The sequence below is a fragment of the Tubulanus polymorphus genome, chromosome 6, assembly GCF_964204645.1.
Source record: "Tubulanus polymorphus chromosome 6, tnTubPoly1.2, whole genome shotgun sequence".
Classification (NCBI taxonomy): Eukaryota; Metazoa; Nemertea; class Palaeonemertea; order Tubulaniformes; family Tubulanidae; genus Tubulanus; species Tubulanus polymorphus.
Window position 1 is genome coordinate 22,203,035 of NC_134030.1, and position 25,563 is coordinate 22,228,597.

Consider the following 25,563-nt stretch of genomic DNA (forward strand, 5'->3'; position numbering starts at 1 on the left):
GCTGATCATGTGACCAGAAATTTTAATGGCGGCCAAAACAACGAAATAAAAACTGAAAGAATTTCGAGAAAACAATTCGTCGAGATGGGATCTTAAACAGGTCAGAATTCTGAAACTGATAACTGGAAATTGAACTCGAGCATTTCACACGACTGATTAAAGGTTTTGTAAGGTTCCTCTTCGAGTAACGGTTTCGTGTTTGAGCTAAGAGGAGAAAGATTTTTAGTGGGCCTATTTTTTTTGGAGAAGGCAAAAAAAGGCACAATCTTTCTTTCCTTCTCAATTATCAGTAACCTGGGGTTGAGTGTCATGATCGGATATTTTCACAAACCACATAATAGTGCAAGCCCATCCGATTAGCTTTTAAGTTTCCACCAACGATTGTCACTTCTCCAGGCTCGCGTCCCATCATGGTATTGGTAGGTGTGGTAATGTATGAGAACTGTCCAGTCTTGGACTCGGTTGAGTGAGAAGAGAATGTGTTGTCTCCAACCCCAAACTTTTGTCTAGGCCTTGGTAAGAAGGGAGAGCAAGATGGAACCTGGAACTAAGAGAACCAGGATCTCAAATTCACCTTACCATTACACTAGGCAAACCACGGGGGCTTGTCCCAGTATCCTAGGACTACTAGGTACCACATTAGAAAAGGTTCTTTTTTATAGGCGGTACCTGATACTGGGTTGAATCTTTGATTTTGGACCCCCAGCTATCGCGTCGAGCCGCTGTTGTGAGGCAAACAGGTTTGTCGCTGACCTGGAAAACTCTTGGAATTTGACAAATTTGACGAAGAGAACTTGGCACACTCGGGGAGTTCTGATAACGCTATTGACCGTGGGTTTCTTTATCAATACGTGATTCAATGAAAAATGAATTTTTTAAATCTAGAAATTTCTCTGATTCATTCTGGAAATTTTGTGTAATCACATGGAAAACTCATTAGTAAATGGTCAGAGTCAAATCGTAACTCAGGGTCCAGTTCCACAGTTCCGAGTTAAGATTTGACTCTGGGTTAACTCATTGAAAATGAACTAACTTTAACTCAGAGTTAACTCTAACTCACAACTGTGGAACTGGGCCCTGAACTGTGGAACTGGACCCAGGGGATGAGTAAGTGGTCAGAAACTAGCCGCTCAGCTGTCAAAGTATTCGCGCATTTTTATTGCTAACCGAGGTTACGTATTTGAAGTCAAAATTTTTTTTTATAAAAAATATGTAAAATATGACTCTAGAAGGTATTTATAACTGATATAACATGATTTCAAGTGTTAAAAACGATAAGGAATAAATAAATATGTTATATTTAATTTCATCTCGGTTGATCTCAGCTGTCCGCGCAATTAAACTATTAAATATTTTCTTGCAGAGAACGAAAGAAACAACAAAAAAATCAACGAAAAAATAGTATTTCAACCGAAGCGTTGATTTATTGATTATGTCCCGTTCGAGCCTTCGCTCGCCGATCTTACTGACCTCGTATTACAGACCGTCGCTACCGACGACCGCAATAATGCCGACCAGTTCGACGTATCGCTCGACGATATCCAACAATAAATACAACTCGTCGGTTACGGGGGCGCGTCCGTTACCGCCCGGACCGGGTCCGATTTACAACAGCAGCCTGACGAGACTGCGCCAGAACCGCGCGTCGGATCTACCGTCGCTGAACGCGGGTCCGGTACGCGCCAATCACGCCACCACCACGTACAGTTCCAGTTACGGGTCATACGCCGCGCCAAAAAACACCGATTATACGTCGTCGCTCGGCAACCGATTGTCACGGCGGTCGCTTAGTTACGACAATCTGACGTCGTCGATCGGATCGCTGAAGGTCGCCGTTGGTGGTGGCGCCGCCGATTACACGTCGAAGACTCGTCAGCGTCGGCTGTCGTCGGAGAGTTCGACCGACACTAAAACGCGGGTATCGATTTACAGTCCGATCGAACGGCGCGGCTCACTTACCGGATACGACGCGACGCGGACTCAGACGCGGCGCGACTCCGTACATGACTCCACACGGACTCCGGCGCGGCGCGATTCGCTCAACGGATACGACTCCACGCGGACTCCGGCGCGGCGCGACTCCGTACATGACTCCACCTCCTCGACTCAACGGATCCGACGAGACTCACTTGGTTCAAACTCATCTACGGTTAGTATAAGTTTGATGATGTCATAGGGGGATTCATGTAGGCAGCCATTTTCTATAGAATGGTCTACTAGACAATTTGACGATGTCATAGGGGGATTTATGGAGGCAGACATCTTTTCTAGAAGTGTCTATAGATGAAATCATTGGTAACTAATTTGATGATGTCATAGGGGGATTTATGGAGGAAGACATCTGGAAATGTCTATAGATCCAATCACTAGTAGACAATTTGATGATGTCATAGGGGGAATATGGACACAGCAATCTTTTCTGGAAGTGTCGATAGATTAAATCAATAGTAGACAATTTGATGATGTCATAGGGGGATTTTTGAAGGCAGACATCATTTCTAGAAGTGTCTATAGATGAAATCATTAGTTACTAATTTGATGATGTCATAGGGGGATTTATGGAGACAGAAGAAGGTTCTATTGTATGTGTGTATTGTATTGTAGAGTCGAGTGATCTCCGGGACTGAATTCAAGTCTTCCAGTTCAATAACGAAATCTTCCACGGCCGCGCGTGAACACAACGGACTGACCGGACTGAAAAACCTTGGAAACACGGTACGAAATATTTCATTACTCATTCGTTCAGTCGCGTACTCCCCACCAGAGGGCGTGTGGCTGCCCGGTTCTAAGATGATAATAGTTTACAGTGCCCAGTTTCACAAAAACGATTAAGGCCTAAATCGATTTAACATAAACTGAATTAATGAAGAAATTAAATCGATTTAAGAGATAAACCTTTTTGTGAAACTGGGCCCAGGATTTAAGGTCCTGTCAGAGACAAAAATGTTCACCATAGAACAGAGCTGGGGTTAACAAATAAAAACAGTTAGATCTATAGAAACAGAGTTTATTGTGAGGTTTAGTTTTAACCTCGAAACTCTAAGGAAATAAACTGTTTCTATACAGATCTAACTGTGGGTTTTTATTCGTTAACCCTACAGTGAGATTTATATCAGTTCCCTGCAGTCAGAGCTGGTTCAGATTCAGATCCTGTGACGTTAGTTTAGTCAGTAAAGTCTGTACTGAGGGGATTAAGGAATTCCATAAAAATGCCTTTATTTTCTGTTTTTCTATAAAATCATTTGAAATAGTCTTCCATGTACAATTGAAATGACTGGAGCCAGTTGCTCAAAGGTTGGCTAGAGTTAACCAGTGGATAGTTCACATAGTAACAATTAAAACTTCATTGTTACGATGGTATTTATCGGCCGGTTAACTTTAACCAACTTGTCAGCAACTGCAGCCCCAGAACTGTAAATAAATTCATGATCGATGTTAATTTTGATTTTCAATTGAATATCTTTTTTTCAGTGTTTTATGAACAGTATTACGCAGTGTTTGAGTAACTGTCGTCCATTGTTGGAATATTGTCTTAACGACGACTATCATTTAGACATCAACACGACGAGCTCCACGATGAAGGGAGCACTATTTAAAGGTCAGTAGTACCGGACTCCACTCCGGTTAGTAGTATCCTCGGTAGTTAAGGGAAAAACGGGATTCTTACGGGGTTTAGAAAGTTGCAGAAGATAGGAATGTTTTTTTCCAAATTAATGAAAAGCTCAGGAAATTTTACCTTTTTTCTTTAAAAGGCTATGGAAAAGGTACAGAAATATTAGAAAATAGTCTTAAAATGAACATTTTCCTTCTATTTTGAATTTTAGTCTATGCGCCTAAATGTCTACCTTTGACAAAAAACTTTATGAAAACACTTTGTCAATGGTATTGATAATTGGCGCCTATTTACTTTGAATGGACCTAGACATCGCATGTTCTAGGTTGGCGATGTGTAACTTAGGGCTTAGGAAAATTTATGGAAAATGAAATTGCGAAACCCTTAAAAACCCTGGAAAAAAAATTCATTACAATTCACGAAATAGATCTTACATGGATTAGGCCTTTAGAAGAGAGGAAAAGTTTTTTTTAGAATTTATGATTTCCGTTGGCATTTCATAGAATTTTACAGCAACAAATAAGTCTAGTTGTTTACTTTCGATGGAATGAATTGAATTGTGTTTTACACGTATTTTCAGCCTATGCAAATCTGATGAGTGAAATGTGGTCCGGGCAGACGTCGTCTACGTCTCCAAATACGTTCAAGAGTAAAATGACTCGTTACGCTCCGCGTTTTAGTGGATACGGGTAAGTAGTCCGTCGCCGCGGGCAGACGGCGTTTTACTAGAACGGGGTAATGGTGGCGCCACTGACCCGGAAAACTCAGGGAATCAGAAAATTTATATCGGCAATGCGTTTCTTTATCAAAACGTGATTCATTGAAAAATGAATGAATTATAAACATATTACAAGGTTTCCAGCCGTCCTTCCAAGTCCTCTTTTGGAAAAAGTTCGGACAAACATCATCTTCGTCCTTCTTTTTGACTCTTAAGTCCTTCCTTTCGATTAAAAAAATCCTTGAAAATTTTATTTTTATATATTTTCGCCACAATTTTGTCGCGAATTCCGACCGTTGAATTATTTCATTACTCAGACCCGGTAATTAAATTGTCGGTAAGATTGAATATACAGGAAAGTGTCATGGAATTACACTGAAATATATGACTTGTCTACATGACTAGTATTCCGGCAGAGAAATTGCGAAAATGTTCCCTTATATATATATATATATATATATATATATATATATATATATATATATATCCAAATCGATATATACTGATGTAAAATAACAGCAGGGCAACCCGAAAAAAGCAAAGCTTGTAGTATCAGGCACCCTACGAAAATGTTCCCTTATTTTACTGGAAAGTACTTCTTGGTATTTCTTTTTACCCTGGTTTAAAACCTTCGCATTTGTTTTCTAGTCAGCACGACTCTCAGGAATTTTTACGCTACGCGTTGGAAGGACTTCACGAGGACGTGAACCGCGTCGGCGAGCGAGTGAGACCGGAATTGCCGGACGACGCCGCCGAGGACAGAATGAAAGACTCGGAGAAATCTCTGCTTTACTGGAAACGTTACCTGAGACTCGGAAACAGTAAAATTATCGGTCAGTAATCGCTCGATATAAATTTTACTCATTTTAACGTAAACTTTCATCTAGATTTTTTATCTCTTGCTTAAAAATCTTTGACAAAATCATTAATGATCACTTGAAAACTAATCTTTAGGGTTCAAATATTGCATGGTTTTTTCGGCACTTCGTAGAATTTTAGAAATTATGAGTATAATTTTAATTGAATCTGAGAAAAAATGTTCTACTGTGCGCTTGTGACATATGGTGGATCCTCACTTCCCACAAGTGGAATCCTCTATTGCCGCAGTAGTTGATGTCCTACTGCACACTAGCGACACCTGGGGGATCCTCACTTGCCACTAATGGTATCCTCTATTGCGGCAGTAGTTGATGTCCTACTGCACACTAGCGACACCTGGGGGATCCTTACTCGCCACCAGTGGAATCCTCTATTGCCGCAGTAGTTGATGTCCTACTGCACACTAGTGCCACCTGGTGGATTCTCACTTGCCACAAGTGGAATCCTCTATTGCAGCAGTAGTTGATGTCCTACTGTACACAAGTGACACCTGGTGGATCCTCACTTGCCACAAGTGGAATCCTCTATTGCCGCAGTAGTTGATGTCCTACTCCACACTAGCGACACCTGGTGGATCCTCACTTGCCACAAGTGGAATCCTCTCTTGCAGCAGTAGTTGATGTCCTACTGCACACTAGCGACACCTGGTGGATCCTCACTTGCCACAAGTGGAATCCTCTAATGCCGCAGTAGTTGATGTCCTACTCCACACTAGCGACACCTGGTGGATTCTCACTTGCCACAAGTGGAATCCTCTATTGCAGCAGTAGTTGATGTCCTACTGCACACTAGCGACACCTGGTGGATCCTTACTCGCCACAAGTGGAATCCTCTCTTGCTGCAGTAGTTGATGTCCTACTGCTCACTAGCGACACCTGGTGGATTCCTAATCTATTCTTCATTTGTTTTTACCATTTCAATGAAGTATTTTTTGATTTAGAAGCGGATTTAACTGATTTCCCTTTTTGCTGCCGTATATTTACAGATTTATTTGTCGGACAGTTGAAGAGTACTTTACGCTGCACCGAATGTGGATATTGCTCAACTACCTTCGATCCGTTCTGGGATTTATCCTTACCCATACATAAAGTAAGCGTCCTCTTACCGCGCTTATCTTACCCTTACCCCTCTCGCTTACCCCCCCCCCTCTCGCTTACCCCCCCCCCTCTCGCTTACCCCCCCCTCTCGCTTACCCTTTCATACGAGTGTACTTAAAATTTCAGAGAACGACGAAAGTTCAGCTCAACGAATGTTTTCGACTTTTTACGCAAGAGGAAATTTTGGACGGAGACGAAAAGCCTGTGAGTATCGTTCCGTAATCCCTAGATCCAGTTCCACTAGTTCCGTAATCCCTAGATCCTGTTCCACTAGTTCCGTAATCCCTAGATCCAGTTCCACTAGTTCCGCAATCCCTAGATCCAGTTCCACTAGTTCCGTAATCCCTAGATCCAGTTCCACTAGTTCCGTAATCCCTAGATCCAGTTCCACTAGTTCCGTAATCCCTAGATCCAGTTCCACTAGTTCCGTAGTCCCTAGATCCAGTTCCACTAGTTCCGTAATCCCTAGATCCAGTTCCACTAGTTCCGTAATCCCTAGATCCAGTTCCACTAGTTCCGTAATCCCTAGATCCAGTTCCACTAGTTCCGTAATCCCTAGATCCAGTTCCACTAGTTCCATGGTCTCTAGATCCAGTTCCACAAGTCCTCTTTAGAATCAAACTTAACCAACCCGCTTTTAATAATTAAAAAAAAAGACTGATTTAGCAGGTTGCAGAACTTAGTCATTCTCAGTTAAATACATCGACTACAGGTCGCGAGATAGAATTTTGAATGATATTCAAAATGAACTAGTTATAGCTGAAACTAAACTCAAAACTGTGGAACTGGGTCCAGAACTGTGGAATTTAGTCCAGAACTGTGGAACGGGGTCCAGAATTGTGGAATTTAGTCCAGAACTGTGGAACGGGGTCCAGAACTGGAGAACTGGGTCCACAGTAACTGTGGATTTGGTTCAGAACTATGGAACTGGGTCCAGAACTGTGGAACTAGATACAGAAATGTGGAACTGGTTCCAAAACTGGAGAACTGGGTCCACAGTAACTGTGGATTTGGTTCAGAACTATGGAACTGGGTCCAGAACTGTGGATCTGGGTCCAGAACTGTGGAACTGGGTCCAGAACTGTGGAACTGGATCCTGTTCCACGGGAATCGTAGAGTTCTGATGTAAACACAACAATTTTCGCTCAAGTTTGTTTTCAATGTTTCAACTGCCTTGAATCTTAACTTCTTGAATGTTTGATATTTAACTGTAAAGTTTAAAGTATTTATTTTCTCGTTTCAGACGTGCGCCAAGTGTAAAACACGACGGAAATGTCTGAAAAGTTTTTCTATACAAAGATTTCCGAAGATTCTAGTATTACGTATCCTTGAATTATTATTTACATCGGTCCCAACACGCTACCGAGTTCCCTGATTCTCAACGCTACTGAGTTCCCTGATTCTCAACGCTACCGAGTTCCCTGATTCTCAACGCTACCGAGTTCCCTGATTCTCAACTCGGTGAAATATTTACAGCAGTCCCAACTCTACCGAGTTCCCTGATTCTCAACGCTACCGAGTTCCCTGATTCTCAACTCGGTGAAATATTTACAGCAGTCCCAACTCTACCGAGTTCCCTGATTCTCAACTCGGTGAAATATTTACAGCAGTCTAAACACGCTACCGAGTTCCCTGATTCTCAACTCGGTGAAATATTTACAGCAGTCCCAACACGCTACCGAGTTCCCTGATTCTCAACTCGGTGAAATATTTACGGCAGTCTCAACACGCGACCGAGTTCCCTGATTCTCAACTCGGTGAAATATTTACAGCAGTCTCAACACGTTACCGAGTTCCCTGATTTTCAGCTCTACCGAGTTCTCTGTTAACTGTTCTCAATATCTGTTATCGACTTTAATTGTATTTCTTCCGCTCAGATTTGAAGCGTTTTTCTCAGGATCGATACCGCGGTAAATTAGCGACGCTCGTTGACTTCCCGATTAACGGTTTAGATCTCAGTTCGTTCGCTGCTGATTCAGGTCAGTCGCGCTCGGTAACTTTACGGCCGATTTCGCGTACAAGGGATTGAAAAATTCGAATTCGTACGTAATAAATACGTGAACGATCTGTTTGTATATTTATTCAGGATCGAAGAGCGGGGCGCGTTATGATTTGTTCGGTGTTTCGAATCACTCGGGTACGACGTACTCGGGACACTATACGGCGTACTGTAAACATCCATACACGGGTATCTGGCACGAATACAACGACGCAAGGTAAATATCAATCCCCCTATGACATCATCATTCCTGATATCGATCCCCCTATGACATAAAAACTACACATGTAAACACTTAAAGAAAAGATGTCTGCCTTCCATAAATCCCCCTATGACATCATCTATCATCAACCATGCTTGGAATGTTATCCATGAATCCCCCTATGACATCATCAAATCCACTGGTAATTAGAATACCAATAAATGTTGGTTAAATTGATTGTTATTTTAGAGTAAGCAGTATGTCGTCTCGTGAGGTCGTCTCTTCAGAAGGATATGTATTATTTTACGAACTGCTGACTCATTGAGCGTGCAGAACCACACCACCAGGCGGCGTTCTACCGTTCACGAACACCAGGGGGCGCTGTTACGTACTACATCAACCAATCACTGGACAGGGTATTCCGATTACATAATGCAGCGAATTATGAGACACACTTTCCGTCAAATTCTGTAGAAATGTTGTATTTTAAGTTTTCCGACTTTTTTCATGACCTGTTTCTGACATGTACCTGTTTCCACCATGTTACATGTTTTCACCATGTTCTGACCTTTTGGGGACTTGTACGATAAAGGTCTGTTTGCTAGAATGTGTTACATGTACATGTTTCTGACCTGTTTCATGTACCTACTACTGACATTTTACATGTGCTCTTACTTGTTACATGTACATCTTTCTAACATGTTGCATGTTTTCCGCATGTTACATGACACACATGTATCTGTAGATATAATCATTGTTTTTAATTGTTCTAGGCTAAAACACTAATTTAGAATGATTTTAGAGTCGGTTAGGGTTTTTTTTTTTTGGAACCGACAAGTTGCGTAGACCGGTGAATCTATAGATTCAGAATACAACCCAATCTTGGACCAAGTGGTTGAGTTTTCTAGAAGTTTACCATCTATTCTAGAGACTAGACAACTTCTGCACTTCGGCTCCTAGTGCACGGGGAGTAGTTTTATCACTAGGATATTTTCAAACTCAAAATGAAAACTATTCATTTCTTCATAATTAGGAGTTCAGTCATTTTGGTACTGAAGAAATGTTGGTATTCATATTTAGCGTGTATCTTCAGGACCCACTCACGCAGATATTGTTCGAGTTTTAATCATTTTAAAACGATCATGATTTCGCTGAGCCTATTGTTGTATTGTGTTCATGACTTATCGAGCTACCATGTAATATTTATTAGGGCCATCCCAAAATAATGGTCTGTTAGCCGTAACCCGACCGACCCGACTTCAAAGGAACCGAGTGAAAACTTTTTTTGTGACTCATTGAAATAGATTTTATTGCTGATATTGTTTCCATATCAAAAAGGTGTCAAATTTGTTTTTATGCCCTAAAATTTTGCAAAAAAAATATTTCTTCCTACCTACCGACTCATCCTGAAAACTTGAGTCGGTGTTACGGCAAACAGACAATGATTTTGGGATGGCCTTGTTAGTAATCTGTTAATTGCTTTGTTAATTAATTTATGATGTTTGTTATTGGTATATGTATGTTTTTAGTACGGTTATTGAGTTCGACGTTGGACTGGTTTTCAGCCGATGATGTGGACTGGTTGCCGGTGTTATTCAATCAAAATGATGTTCGTAATTTTGTAGTCAAACCCGCTGAAGGAAGACTTGATTTATGTATCGTTAAGACTCACCTTTTAAGATCTGCACAATCAGTTTAATACTGGTATCCCTCTGCAGCCAGGACCCAGCACACTTTCAAAAACTGATCGTCCACACTTCACATGTGTTCAGTGCTTCACCTGAGACATTTTTAATTGAAAATGAACTACAAACACCAGACATTAGACATTTTATCAGCACACTTTCAAAAACTGATCGTCCACACTTCACATGTGTTCAGTGCTTCATCTGAGACATTTTTGATTGAAAATGAACTACAAACACCAGATATTAGACATTTTATCAGCACACTTTCAAAAACTGATCATCCACACTTCACATGTGTTCAGTGCTTCACCTGAGACATTTCTAATTGAAAATGAACTACAAACACCAGATATTTTATCAAACTTCACCTGGCAAATTGCTCCAGGCTGCAGAGTTTCTGATGGGCTCCTGGCTGCCGATTGATAGCTGTATTTTCTATACGATGAAAAGATGAATTTTAGAAGCAAATATTGTGATATTTTAATTTCGTTTGAATTATTGAAATTCATAGTAAAACGTAAAAACAGTATTCGAAAATATATTTCAATTCAATCCCGCCACAGTTTGTAAACGCCACTTTAGAACTACGTATTTTAGTAAACAATCTTTTTTATTAAGACTTCAGTCCGCTGATCTGAACCGAATTCCACAGTTTTGATTTTAAAATGTATTGAAGTCCTACAGAACTGCATGCACTCCACAGATGTTACATTTAGTTCAGTGTCCAGTGTTTGAACTCGTAAGTCTTATCGTTACTAAGAAACTGAACATTTCTGACTCGGAACTCTGGGCCCCAGTTTCACAAAAAGGATTAAGGCCTTAATCGATTTAATCGATAAACTGAATTAATGAAGAAATTTAATCGATTTAAGAGATAAACCTTTTCGTGAAACTAGGCCCTGAACATTACTGACTTCAGATTAAACAGACTTCGTCATAAAAGTCGTCATCAGGTGAAGTCATTTCACGTTCAACAGAAGTCGTCTTCATTTTAAGTCCCTTTCGAAACATATATACATTTAAGTCGTCATTTCGATAAGTCCCAATTTGTATTTCTAGTTCAATTTTCATATTAAGTGTTGGTCATCATGTGATGACTAGAAGCGATTTCTAGCTGAATCTCCTTAAAATGGATTTGCCAAAACTCTGAAACCCTGAACCCCTCTTTTGTAAATAGATATAAATCTGTGAATAAAACTGCTGGTACGTACCACCAGGGGGCGCAGAAACCGTTATTTCAAATTTATTTATCAAATTTTAAATCCTTGTTGAAAATGGTACTCGCGAATAACTTAATTAATCAGAGAGGCCGATCTTAATCTACACCTGACTGAGGAATGAGTGTGTACCTATAAACTGTGTGCCCCCTGGTGGTTATTTTTGGAACTATGAATCATGTAAATTGTTGAATTGTTTTATACTGCAGCTAAAGCGTGTTTATATATTTAAATGTTTACATGACGTAATTCATTTTTTTGTCGTGTTGTTGTTCGACTTTTTTCATGATAATAAGAGAGATGTCAGCGGCCATCTTGGATTGTTTTTTCACTGCAATAAAATATTGTAGAAATAGAGAACGTTCTGAATTTTGTTGTTTTTCGGGACAATTCGATCGTTCCCTTTCTGGTCGATATAAAATCGAACTAGAGCATGCCTCCTCCAGAAAGCTGCAACCGGACATCTCGTAATCGCAGTATTTGACAGTCAGTCACCCAGTCATCCAAACATCCGGCGGTCGTCCGGTCATCCCAGTCACCCAGATCCAGTCATCCAAACACCCAGTCGTCCTCATCCAGTCACCCTCACCTAGTCGCCCTGACATCTTGACATCCAGTCATCCATCTATTGGAGTGATAAATTAGTTAACAAGTAGTTTGCATAACGGGAAGGAAGCCAGAGTTCAGGGCAGTGGCTGAAGTTAGTAAACAACCTACGTAGATACTTACGTCGCGCACAAGACACTGAATAGAAGATAGGTGAAAGTGACGTGAGTATCTGCGAAGGGTTGCTGGTTATAGCGGCAGCCTTGAGCTCTGGTATGGCTAGGAAGTAAACAAGTAATAAACTCGTCACGTATAACATATGTAGAAGTATACGTCGCGAGTAACTTGAAATAGTATAATAAGGGAGGGTCAGCACAGTAAGGGGGTTGAGAGATTCGAGAGTGGCGCGGAAAAGCTTAAGATACGACCTGTAGGAAGGAATAAGCATTTTAATGGCAGAATAAAGAAAGAAGATCCACAAGAAGTGTTATTATTATTCTGGAGTCAGAGGAATATCACGAATGGGACTAACCCTAATACTCGGAGAAATTAACCAACAACAACACGCGAGTGGAGAACGCAGATCAACCCCACAAAACATTGATGGAGAACAGAGGTGTATCCTGCACCTCTCGCTGCCAAGCGATCGTGTATATTTGGTGAGTGATCACGGGTGAAGTAAAAGTGTAAGATGAACGTAACAATCCGTAACCGTAATAATAACATAAAATACGGGTTAAAATAAGTTGAAATATCGCGGATAACTCGATCTGTGTATAAAAATCATTTCCGTCTGGATTTAATAGCCGTTTGTTTGTCTTATTCGAGAAATATGTAATCTTCATATCGTCAGATTCAGTTGAAATGAATTATAGAGCTTCTAGTGTGGAAAGTGATTGTTTCTTTCGATATTTAAATTAATCGAATTAACCGATTTTGTTTGGCGTTTTCGTAAGATCGTGTTTTGGACACTACGTTTTACATGGCAGCAAATTGGATTTACGACTCCGAATTCATAGATTCGTGTGAATTAACGGACATGATGGCGTTCGGAAACGGCGATTCTGCGATCATAACGCGATAAATGAAAAAAAAACAGTGGAGTATTAGAAGCATTATACAAACGCATTTCATCATCGGACAGTTCATAGATCTGCACCCTCACCTAGTCGCCCAGACATCCAGTCATCTAAACACCCAGTCCCCCAGTCATCCAGACACCCTCACCTAGTCGCCCAGACATCCAGACATCTAAACATCCAGTCTCCCTATCATCCAGACACCCTCACCTAGTCGCCCAGACATCCAGACATCTAAACATCCAGTCCCCCAGTCATCCAGACACCCTCACCTAGTCGCCCAGACATCCAGACATCTAAACATCCAGTCCCCCAGTCATCCAGACACCCTCACCTAGTCGCCCAGACATCCAGACATCCAGTCCCCCAGTCATCCAGACACCCTCACCTAGTCGCCCAGACATTCAGACATCTAAACATCCAGTCCCCCAGTCATCCAGACACCCTCACCTAGTCGCCCAGACATCCAGACATCTAAACATCCAGTCCCCCAGTCATCCAGACACCCTCACCTAGTCGCCCAGACATCCAGACATCTAAACATCCAGTCCCCAAGTCATCCAGACACCCTCACCTAGTCGCCCAGACATTCAGTCATCTAAACCAGTCCCCCAGTCATCCAGCCACCCTCACCCAGTCATCCAAACCACCACCAGTCACCCATTCGTCCTGACATCCAGCCGCCCTCATCCAGCCGCCCTCATCCAGCTGCCCATAGACACCCAGTCCTGCAGTCACAGTATACTATTTCGCACCTGTACAACAGTCGGTGGTTCTTCTTCGAATTACGTTAAAATTGAGAACCGAATCACTGATGTTCATACACTCTCATAACCACGTGTATCACTTAGACCGTGATGACAATAATTGAATGAGATTTAAAGATATTCATGATAAAGCACAATAGAACCACGTCATAAAACTGATCGCTGGTATACGATGATAAAAACCGCGAGAGATTTTACGAGGAAATATATCGTCGAGCGATATCTTTCTTCAGTTCAATCAGAGTTAACTGATAGTTTAGAAAGTTTGAACGTGTCTTATCAGATTTTCCGGCGTAATTCATCGATTTGTAAGCATTATGCTAATTATATGCAAATTACTAAGTGATAAGTCAGACAAATGTAAAGTGTATATAAACACCAGTGAAATCCTAGTGAAACCGAATTGAAACATTTCAACACAAACGACATAAAAACTCTTCTATCAAGGTAAGTGTGTCTGAATCATAGTGTCGTCTCCATAGTCAATATCAATCTGTTTATATCGCTCTACTTTCTCTCTCCCCCCTCTCTCTCTCCTCTCCATCACCTCTCTCTCCTCTCCATCACCTCTCTCTCCTCTCCATCACCTCTCTCTCCTCTCCATCACCTCTCTCTCCTCTCTCCATCACCATCAACTCTCCTCTCCATCACCTCTCTCACCTCTCTCCATCAACTTTCTCTCCTCTCCATCACCTCTCTCTCCTCTCCATCAACTCTCTCTCCTCTCTCCATCACCATCAACTCTCTCTCCTCTCCCCATCACCTCTCTCCTCTCCATCACCTCTCTCCCTCTCTTTCCCCCATGTCTTTCTGTCTAGCCCCATTTGACCATTTGATGTCACTAATTTGATGTCAATGTCTAATGATGTTTGTTTGTTTCTGAATTATTTCAGATGTTTTCCAAACAGTTTCTGGTTTTTGCTCTGTTGTTGATGATGATTTCTGTGACGCTCGCTTCAAAAGGTAAATGTACAGCGGTAACAAGGTTTAGATCTAAGACCAGCCCGGTATAGTCCGCACCAGTCCAGATCAGTTCAGTCCGGTCCGTTCAGGTCCGGTTCAGTCCTGTTTCGAAGAGTTCATTCAATTTTCACTCTGTTTTTACTTTTGTGTTTCATATAGTGAAGAAAACTCGAGCAAAACGACAATGTGGAAATAACGGAAACGGAAATGGAAACGGAGGTGGAAACAATGGAAATGGAAACGGAGGTGGAAACAATGGAAACGGAGGTAAGTTTAGCGGCATTGACACGATATTCCGCGTTCATTATGTACGCGTATGGTGCCGATCAATAAATCAGAATACGGCGCTTACACAAGATTTGACACGTAGTAAGACCGCTTTAATTATGCGGATATTCAATGAATCCAAGATGGCGTTTTCATGTTATCGAATCTTTTTCGTGTTAATCACATTTATCATCAGTCAATCAGCGTGCTATATTTAGTTCTATTACGCGGCTAGTGTCCGAGGTTTCCCAATTATCCATTATTTCCAAAGTTCATTGGTCTTATTATGCGTTAGTGACACCTGGTGGATCCTCACTTGCCACAAGTAGAAATCTTCTATACGGGATAACGACACAAATTCAAGTTCTTGAATTACTCGTTTGATGGCGCTAGTCAGAACCGGAAATTGGAACCTAAATCCACCGGAATTGGCTATTTCGGATGACTCAAAACCAGGTTCCTATTTTTCGTTTCGTCTGTAATAGTTCGGATTTTATACCATCAACAAATGAACTTGAACTTTAATTTTATTGATCCATATAATATACAAACGGAAGATCTCATTGGATTCGAGTCCCACTTACCTCAGTGTACTCTGGATTGATTTTTTAGGTCCGATTTTAAAAGGGCTTTCCCTGGAGGGAAGGGAGGCGACTTACAAATCCCAAAATTCCACACAAGCCTTTGTAAAATTAGAGAAAGAAAAAACAAGAGACAACAGAAAAGAAAAACTATATTGGCATATATTTATTTTTTGCTTCAGTGAAATAGATTTGCACAACAAACAAACAACAGTCACTGGGTAGGCCCTACCGTACCAACAAGTTTGAATAAAAATACTACTTAGAATCATAATTACTACAGTCTGAATGTGAGTTAAGGCTAAACAATAATGATACCTTGTTTCTCCGCAGCGGTCGGGTCATTTTTGTAAAATATGATAAAATTTGTAAACAGTTCATTTCTATAGCGGCCGGGTCTGTTATGGTTAAATTGATCACTATTTTAAAAAATGTAATGTATAGGGTAGATAGGCGGCCGGCCGGGTCAACATTTAAGCTCAGCAGAGCGGAGAAACAAGGTATCAATTTTTTTTTGCCTAAAATATACTGTTTACCGGTATCTATAATAAACAGAATTCAATAGTCACATTACTAATACAGAGTACTTTCAAGCATCAATACCAAAGACAATTAGGCCTACAACTACATGTTAAGACACATTCAGTCCTCGAAACATTTTGTTAGAGATAAGCACGGCGCTAGTATGTACGACCACATATTGCAGGTAACAAATTATTGCAACACCTAATGCTATACTCAATAATTGCATCCCGGGTGGCCTTAAAATCACTACAGTCAGTAGATGACAGCGCAGACAATGTCGAATAGTCCGCCATACATATGTCATTCAACATGCTAATGTAAAATGCTAATCCGTTATACTATCTGTAGACGAACTTGAACTTGAACTTGAACTTATATTTATTGCGCCGTATATAACATTTATACATAGGATAAGACATGCAATAAATTTACAGGACAAAACATTGAAGAATGACATTAAATAGAGAATACATAATACATAGTAGCATAAACAAAAAACAAAAAACAAGAACTTATACAAGAAATAATGAGAAAAGCGCCCTCAGTCGCAAAGCTGAGGAACGGTCTGGTTTTGAGTCATCTGAAATAGTCAGTTCCAAATCCACCATGCTCTAGTTCATTTCAATGAAAATCTCTCGCTTCAAGTTTTCAACTAGCGATATTTTACTAACTATACATCGTCACGCATAATCCTTGAAATGTGTTATCCTACCGCTACATTGGATATGATAAAACTTCACTGCAAAGGCTAGAAATCACTATAAATGTCCTATAATTATCAAAAAACATTTTGCAACGGCTGACGATGTAAAGACTGGTTGCCAGGTATCACATGGTGGCAGCGTATGTAAAGACTGGTTTGCCAGGTATCACATGGTGGCAGCACTTGACGGCCCAATTAAGATTGTTGGTTCGAGTCCTGGTACTTTTCATATTTTTATTATGAATCTACGAGTTTAGTCCTTCTAAAATCAACTTTAATTTTATATCATGATTTTATTTTCATTATTTCCTATCTATCAGTGTAGCCTGCAAAAAATTTACCTTAGAGTCTTGAAATCAACAACAAAGTGATGCCACCCGGCACCAGTCATTACTTCCGTTAGCTGCTTCGAGCGTCATCGCTAAATTTGTTATTTTTGGTAGTTGTTTGACATTTCTAGTAATCTTGAGCGTTCGGAGTGAGGTTTTATCGAATTCAACACATTGTCAGGATATCATACTCAAAGGGGTATGCGTGCCGTTGTATGGTAAGTAAAATATCGCTAACCAAAAACTTGAAGCGAGAGATTTTTATTGCAAATGAACTAGAACATGGCGGATTTAGGTTACAATTTTTCTGACTATATAGCGCCATCAAACGAGTAATTCAAGAACTTGAATTTGTCGATATGCCGTATTGCCGCAGAAGTTGATGTCCTACTGCACACTAGTGACACCTGGTGGATCATCACTTGCCACAAGTGGAATCCTCTATTGCCGCAGAAGTCGATGTCCTACTGCTCACTAGTGACACCTGGTGGATCCTCACTTGCCACAAGTGGAATCCTCTATTGCCGCAGTAGTTGATGTCCTTCTGGACACTAGTGACACCTGGTGGATCCTCACTTGCCACAAGTGGAATCCTCTATTGCCGCAGTAGTTGATGTCCTACTGCACACTAACGACCCCTGGTGGATCCTCACTTGCCTCAAGTGGAATCCTCTATTGCCGCAGTAGTTGATGTCCTTCTGTACACTAGTGACACCTGGTGGATCCTCACTTGCCACAAGTGGAATCCTCTATTGCCGCAGTAGTTGATGTCCTACTGCACACTAGCGACACTTGGTGGATCCTCACGACAAGTGGAACCCTTTTTCATTGATGTACACCTAGCGACACCTGGTGGATACTTGTTGATCTAAATAATTTGATTAATGTTCCTTAATGTTGTAGGTACTACTTCACCTGGATGTAGATTTGGGGGATTGTTGTGTGGAAGATAGGCTACCGGCAGCTAGTTAGAACAGATTACTCGAAATTTATTGTCTCTACAACAAAACTTGTGAAAATAAACAAAATTTACGATCCATGAAACTAACATCAATATTGTTCAGTATAAAGCGGCATGTTGCATTCACCGATGATCGAACGAAGCTACAATATGTGGGTTCGAATCCCACTAGCTGTGCTCGTACAGCCAGGGCCAAATTCGGTTTTCGGATCTAGTCACTAGTGGTCGGAACCAATAACTGAATGCGCTCAATTTCCGATTTCCGGAATATAGTTCCGACTTTAACTTACAACATTCGGTTTCACTAAGTTCGGCTGGTCGACTAACTCAGATAACCGAAGTTGGCCCAGGACGACGATACTCAGAATTATCCGCCATGTTTACCAGCTTTGCCCACGCAGTTTAAAGCGCCAGCTCTGACATCGTTACGGAATGAACTGCTGCATATGAATATGAAAGCGTTGATCCAGTGATTGATGCTGGCGACGTAGAATGCAGCCAATTCTCCCAAATTTAAAAACTTCGCGTAATTCTGATAAACACAACTCGTCAAATAGAACATGTACGTTTCCACAAGACTTCCTTTCTCGAACATCAGGAGATAGATGAGGCGTTTTAGAAACGACAAGAAGAAAAAAGCGACCGATGTAGAAACGGCTAAAACTGTGATCTTTTTCGCGGCTGCTTTTTTCTTATCGTCTGCGCCCTGTTGGTTTGACATATTCGCCGAGCCGCGAACCCCGTATATGATCGCCCCGTTAGCGATGGCCATCACGAATATCGGTAGATCACGAATAGCAGTCTCAACACGCTACCGAGTTCCCTGATTCTCAACTGGGTGAAATATTTACAGCAGTCTCAACACACTACCGAGTTCCCTGATTCTCAACTCGGTGAAATATTTACAGCAGTCCCAACGCTACCGAGTTCCCCGATTCTCAACTCTGTGAAATATTTACAGCAGTCCCAACACGCTACCTAGTTCCCTGATTCTCAACTCGGTGAAATATTTACATCAGTCCCAACACGTTACCTAGTTCCCTGATTCTCAACTCGGTGAAATATTTACAGCAGTCCCAACACGCTACCGAGTTCCCTGATTCTCAACTCGGTGAAATATTTACAGCAGTCTCAACACGCTACCTAGTTCCCTGATTCTCAACTCGGTGATGTATTTACAGCAGTCTCAACACGCTACCGAGTTCCCTGATTCTCAACTCGGGGCCCACCAGGGGGCGTGGAACCGTTATTTCAAATTTATCAAATTTTAAATCCTTGTTGAAAATGGTACTCGCGAATAACTTGATTAATCAGAGAGGCCGATCTTAATCTACACCTGACTGAGGAATGAGTGTGTACCTATAAACTGTGTGCCCCCTGGTGGTTATTTTTGGAACTATGAATCATGTAAATTGTTGAATTGTTTTATACTGCAGCTAAAGCGTGTTTATATATTTAAATGTTTACATGACGTAATTCATTTTTTTGTCGTGTCGTTGTTCGACTTTTTTCATGATAATAAGAGAGATGTCAGCGGCCATCTTGGATTGTTTTTTCACTGCAATAAAATATTGTAGAAATAGAGAACGTTTTGATTTTGTTATTTTTCGGGACAATTCGATCGTTCCCGTTCTAGTTGATGTTAAATCGAACTAGAGCATGCCTCCTCCAGGACCACTCATAATCGCAGTATTTGACAGTCAGTCACCCAGATCCAGTCATCCAAACATCCAGTCGTCCTCATCTAGTCGCCCAGACATCCAACTTCCCTCACCTAGTCGCCCAGTTATCCAGCTTCCCTCGCCTAGTCGCCCAGACATCCAGCTTCCATCGCCTAGTCGCCCAGTTATCCAGCTTCCCTCGCCTAGTCGCCCAGACATCCAGCTTCCCTCGCCTAGTCGCCCAGTTATCCAGCTTCCCTCACCTAGTCGCCCAGACATCCAGCTTCCCTCGCCTAGTGGCCCAGACATCCAGCTTCCCTCACCTAGTGGCCCAGACATCCAGCTTCCCTCACCTAGTGGCCCAGACATCCAGCTTCCCTCGCCTAGTGGCCCAGACATCCAGCTTCCCTCACCTAGTGGCCCAGACATCCAGCTTCCCTCGCCTAGTGGCCCAGACATCCAGCTTCCCTCACCTAGTCGCCCAGACATCCAGCTTCCCTCGCCTAGTGGCCCAGACATCCAGCTTCCCTCGCCTAGTGGCCCAGACATCCAGCTTCCCTCGCCTAGTGGCCCAGACATCCAGCTTCCCTCACCTAGTGGCCCAGACATCCAGCTTCCCTCGCCTAGTGGCCCAGACATCCAGCTTCCCTCACCTAGTGGCCCAGACATCCAGCTTCCCTCGCCTAGTGGCCCAGACATCCAGCTTCCCTCACCTAGTCGCCCAGACATCCAGCTTCCCTCGCCTAGTGGCCCAGACATCCAGCTTCCCTCGCCTAGTGGCCCAGACATCCAGCTTCCCTCGCCTAGTGGCCCAGACATCCAGCTTCCCTCACCTAGTCGCCCAGACATCCAGCTTCCCTCGCCTAGTGGCCCAGACATCCAGCTTCCCTCGCCTAGTGGCCCAGACATCCAGCTTCCCTCGCCTAGTGGCCCAGACATCCAGCTTCCCTCGCCTAGTGGCCCAGACATCCAGCTTCCCTCACCTAGTGGCCCAGACATCCAGCTTCCCTCGCCTAGTGGCCCAGACATCCAGCTTCCCTCACCTAGTCGCCCAGACATCCAGCTTCCCTCGCCTAGTGGCCCAGACATCCAGCTTCCCTCGCCTAGTGGCCCAGACATCCAGCTTCCCTCGCCTAGTGGCCCAGACATCCAGCTTCCCTCACCTAGTGGCCCAGACATCCAGCTTCCCTCACCTAGTCGCCCAGTTATCCAAACATCCAGTCATCCAGTCACAGTATACTTTTTCAGTGTGTACAGTCGGTTGGTTTTCGAATCATATCAAAATTGAGAACCGAATCACTGATGTTCTAACTCTCTCATAACCACGTATCACTTAGACCGTGATGACAATAATCGAATGGGATTTAGAGATGTTCATGATAAAGCACAATAGTACCACATCATAAAACTGATCAGAGTTGAAAACAGCGAGAGATTTTACGAGTAAATTTATCGTCGAATTATCCGTTCAATTATAGTTTCAGAGATATCTTTCTTCAGTTCAATTACAGTTAACTGATAGTTTAGAAAGTTTGAACGTGTCTTATCAGATTTTCCGGCGTAATTCATCGATTTGTAAGCAATATGCTAATTACATACAAATTACTAAGTGATAAGTCAGACAAATGTAAAGTGTATATAAACACCAGTGAAATCCTAGTGAAACCGAATTGAAACATTTCAAGACAAACGACATAAAAACTCTTCTATCAAGGTAAGTGTCTCTATCTCTCTCTCTCTCCGTCACCTCTCTCTCCTCTCTCCATCACCATCACCTCTCTCTCCTCTCCATCAACTCTCCTCTCTCCATCACCTCTCTCTCCTCTCTCCATCACCTCTCTCTCCTCTTTCCATGACCTCTCTCTCCTCTCTTCATGACCTCTCTCTCCTCTCTCCATCACCTCTTTCCATCACCTCTCTCTCCTCTCTCCATCACCTCTTTCCATCACCTCTCTCTCCTCTTTCCATGACCTCTCTCTCCTCTCTTCATGACCTCTCTCTCCTCTCTCCATCACCTCTTTCCATCACCTCTCTCTCCTCTCCATCGCCATCAACTCTGTCTCCTCTCTCCATCAACTCTCTCTCCTCTCTCCATCACCTCTCCTCTCTCTCTCTCCTCTCCATCACCTCTCTCCCTCTCTTTCCCCCTGTCTTTCTGTCTATAACAGGCCCATTATCTCGAAAAAAATTTGTTGTCAATGTCAATAATACATGTTTTGTTCCTAAATTATTTCAGATGTTTTCCAAACAGTTTCTGGTTTTTGCTCTGTTGTTGGTGATGATTTCTGTGACGCTCGCTTCAAAAGGTAAATGTACAGCGGTGACAAGGTTTAGATCTAAGACCAGCCCGGTATAGTCCGCACCAGTCCAGATCAGTTCAGTCCGGTCCGTTCAGGTCCGGTTCAGTCCTGTTTTGAAGAGTCCATTCGATTTATTTACACTCTGTTTCTACTTTTGTGTTTCATATAGTGAAGGAAACTCGAGCAAAACGAGGAAACGGAAACGGAAATAACGGAAACGGAAATGGAAACGGAGGTGGAAACAATGGAAACGGAGGTGGAAACAATGGAAACGGAAACGGAGGTAAGTTTAGCGGCATTGACACGATATTCCGCGTTCATTATGTACGCGTATGGTGCCGATCAATATATCAGAATACGGCGCTTACACAAGATTTGACACGTAGTAAGACCGCTTTAATTATGCGGATATTCAATGAATCCAAGATGGCGTTTTCATGTTATCGAATCTTTTTCGTGTTAATCACATTTATCAATCAGCCAATCAGCGTGCTATATTTAATTCTATTACGCGGCTAGTGTGTGTACGTTTTTTTATCATGAATTCTATTGCTTCTTCAACTCTAATTGTCCGAGGTTTCCCAATTATCCATTATTTCCAAAGTTCATTGGTCTTACTATGCGTTAGTGACACCTGGTGGATCCTCACTTGCCACAAGTATAGATCTTTTATTGCCGCAGTAATTAATGTCCTACTGCACACAAGTGACACCTGGTGGATCCTCACTTGCCACAAGTATAAATCCTTTATTGCCGCAGCAATTAATGTCCTACTGCACACTAGCGACACCTGGTGGATCTTCACTTGCCACAAGTATAAATCCTTTATTGCCGCAGAAGTTAATGTCCTACTGCACACTAGTGACACCTGTTGGATCCTCACTTGCCACAAGTATAAATCCTTTATTGCCGCAGAAGTTAATGTCCTACCGCACACTAGCGACACATGGTGGATCCTCACTTGCCACAAGTGGAATTCTCTATTGCCGCAGAAATTGATGTCCTACTGCACACTAGTAACACCTGGTGAATCCTCACTTGCCACAAGTGGAATCCTCTTTTGCCGCAGTAGTTGATATCCTACTGCACACTAGCGACACCTGGTGGATCCTCACGACAAGGAGAACCCTTTTTCATTGATGTACACCTAGCGACACCTGGTGGATACTTGTTGATCTAAATAATTTGATTAATGTTCCTTAATGTTGTAGGTACTACTTCACCTGGATGTAGATTTGGGGGATTGTTGTGTGGAAGATAGGCTACCGGCAGCTAGTTAGAACAGATTACTCGAAATTTATTGTCTCTACAACAAAACTTGTGAAAATAAACAAAATTTACGATCCATGAAACTAACATCAATATTGTTCAGTATAAAGCGGCATGTTGCATTCACCGATGATCGAACGAAGCTACAATATGTGGGTTCGAATCCCACTAGCTGTGCTCGTACAGCCAGGGTCAAATTCGGTTTTCGGATTTAGTGACTAGTGGTCGGAACCAATAACTGAATGCGCTCAATTTTCGATTTCCGGAATATAGTTCCGACTTCAACTTACAACATTCGGTTTCACTAAGTTCGGCTGGTCGACTAACTCAGATAACCGAAGTTGGCCCAGGGCGACCAGAACTATCCGCCATGTTTACCAGCTGAGCCCACGCAGCTTAAAGCGCCAGCTCTGACATCGTTACGGAATGAACTGCTGCATATGAATATGAAAGCGTTGATCCAGTGATTGATGCTGGCGACGTAGAATGCAGCCCATTCTCCCAAATTTAAAAACTTCGCGTAATTCTGATAAACACAGCTCGTCAAATAGAACATGTACGTTTCCACAAGACTTCCTTTCTCGAACATCAGGAGATAGATGAGGCCTTTTAGAAACGACAAGAAGAAAAAAGCGACCGATGTAGAAACGACTAAAACTGTGATCTTTTTCGCGGCTGCCTTTTTCTTATCGTCTGCGCCCTGTTGGTTTGACATATTCGCCGAGCCGCGAACCCCGTATATGATCGCCCCGTTAGCGATGGCCATCACGAATATCGGTAGATATATATCCATGATATTGTTGTAATGGAAATACCACAAGTAGACAGTGTCGTAAGGTATGAGACAGTTTGTGACCGTTCCGTCCATGATGTCCCGTCCTTCGTGTAGCGCCGACCAGACGAGTTGGATTATGATCAGTACAGCACTCGTAACGGCTATCGCTCGCTTAGCTCTACCTACAGTGCACAGAGTGGCCGCTTGAAGAGGTTTAGAAACGGCTACAGCGCGATCAACCGTCATCAGAACCAGGATCCAAACAGCTATCTGTTTCGGGCAGATAGTATGAAACACTTTGATGATACAACCAGCGCGATTCGATTTGATATGGTACAAGTCAATCAAATGCGTTACCGAAATACAGACCATCGCGTACAAGTCAGCCCCGCCCAGAAATAACATGTAGAAATGACCGGCACTGGACGACGCTTTTTTGTACGTCCCGAAAGCGATCAGAACCAAACCGATCAAACTCAATATCGGGAACGAATAATCTAAGGCGTACATCAATGGATCCAGGTAATGAGTCATCCAACTCAGGTCTAACATTGGACATCTTGCAGTACTGTTTGCCATTTCGACCTGTTTAATGAGAAAGCGAGGGATTTTAAATTCAACTGCGATTTGTCAACTTTCTACCATTACATAAATACGGTAGATTCCACATAGCTGTCAAAGGTAGATTCCACATAGCTGTCAAAGGTAGATTCCACATAGCTGTCAAAAGGTGGATTCCACATAGCTGTCAAAGGTGGATTCCACTTAGCTGTCAAAGGTGGATTCCACTTAGCTGTCAAAGGTGGATTCCACTTAGCTGTCAAAGGTGGATTCCACTTAGCTGTCAAAGGTGGATTCCACATAGCTGTCATAGCTAATTGTTGTAATTGTTATAGATTTTGATTTTGTTTTTTTTTGTTGCTCAAAGCAATTGTATTTTGTCGAGCAATAAAACATATTTTATATTCTATTCTATGTGATAGATGGATTCCACAGCAGTGATAGATTGATTCCACAGCAGTGATAGATTGATTCCACAGCAGTGATAGATTGATTCCACAGCAGTCATAGATTGATTCCACATAGCTGTGATAGATTGATTCCGCATAGCTGTGATAGAGAGGTGGATTCCACATAGCCGTGATAGAGAGGTGGATTCCACATAGCTGTGATAGAGAGGTGGATTCCACATAGCTGTGATAGAGAGGTGGATTCCACATAGCTGTGATAGAGAGGTGGATTCCACATAGCTGTGATAGAGAGGTGGATTCCACATAGCTGTGATAGAGAGGTGGATTCCACATAGCTGTGATAGAGAGGTGGATTCCACATAGCCGTGATAGAGAGGTGGATTCCACATAGCCGTGATAGAGAGGTGGATTCCATATAGCTGTGATAGAGAGGTGGATTCCACATAGCTGTGA

The 25,563-nt window shown here is 42.3% G+C and overlaps 2 protein-coding genes across 2 annotated transcripts; both read left to right on the forward strand.

The window, feature by feature from the left end:
- Nucleotides 1-19: 19 nt before the first annotated feature.
- LOC141907534 (ubiquitin carboxyl-terminal hydrolase 2-like) lies at nucleotides 20-11,739 on the forward strand. Its single transcript, XM_074797209.1, has 12 exons — nucleotides 20-100; nucleotides 1,364-2,149; nucleotides 2,605-2,715; nucleotides 3,472-3,598; nucleotides 4,194-4,302; nucleotides 4,980-5,164; nucleotides 6,196-6,299; nucleotides 6,434-6,511; nucleotides 7,551-7,629; nucleotides 8,185-8,286; nucleotides 8,394-8,523; nucleotides 8,758-11,739. The coding sequence occupies exons 2-12, from the start codon at nucleotides 1,433-1,435 to the stop codon at nucleotides 8,831-8,833; spliced, it is 1,818 nt and encodes a 605-aa protein (XP_074653310.1). The 5' UTR covers nucleotides 20-100; nucleotides 1,364-1,432; the 3' UTR covers nucleotides 8,834-11,739.
- Nucleotides 11,740-12,346: 607 nt separating this feature from the next.
- Nucleotides 12,347-18,208, forward strand: LOC141907524 (uncharacterized). The gene is made up of 4 exons (XM_074797193.1): nucleotides 12,347-12,618; nucleotides 14,699-14,768; nucleotides 14,928-15,035; nucleotides 18,077-18,208. Exons 1-4 carry the CDS (start codon nucleotides 12,481-12,483, stop codon nucleotides 18,124-18,126), a joined length of 366 nt encoding a protein of 121 aa, XP_074653294.1. The 5' UTR covers nucleotides 12,347-12,480; the 3' UTR covers nucleotides 18,127-18,208.
- Nucleotides 18,209-25,563: the final 7,355 nt, after the last annotated feature.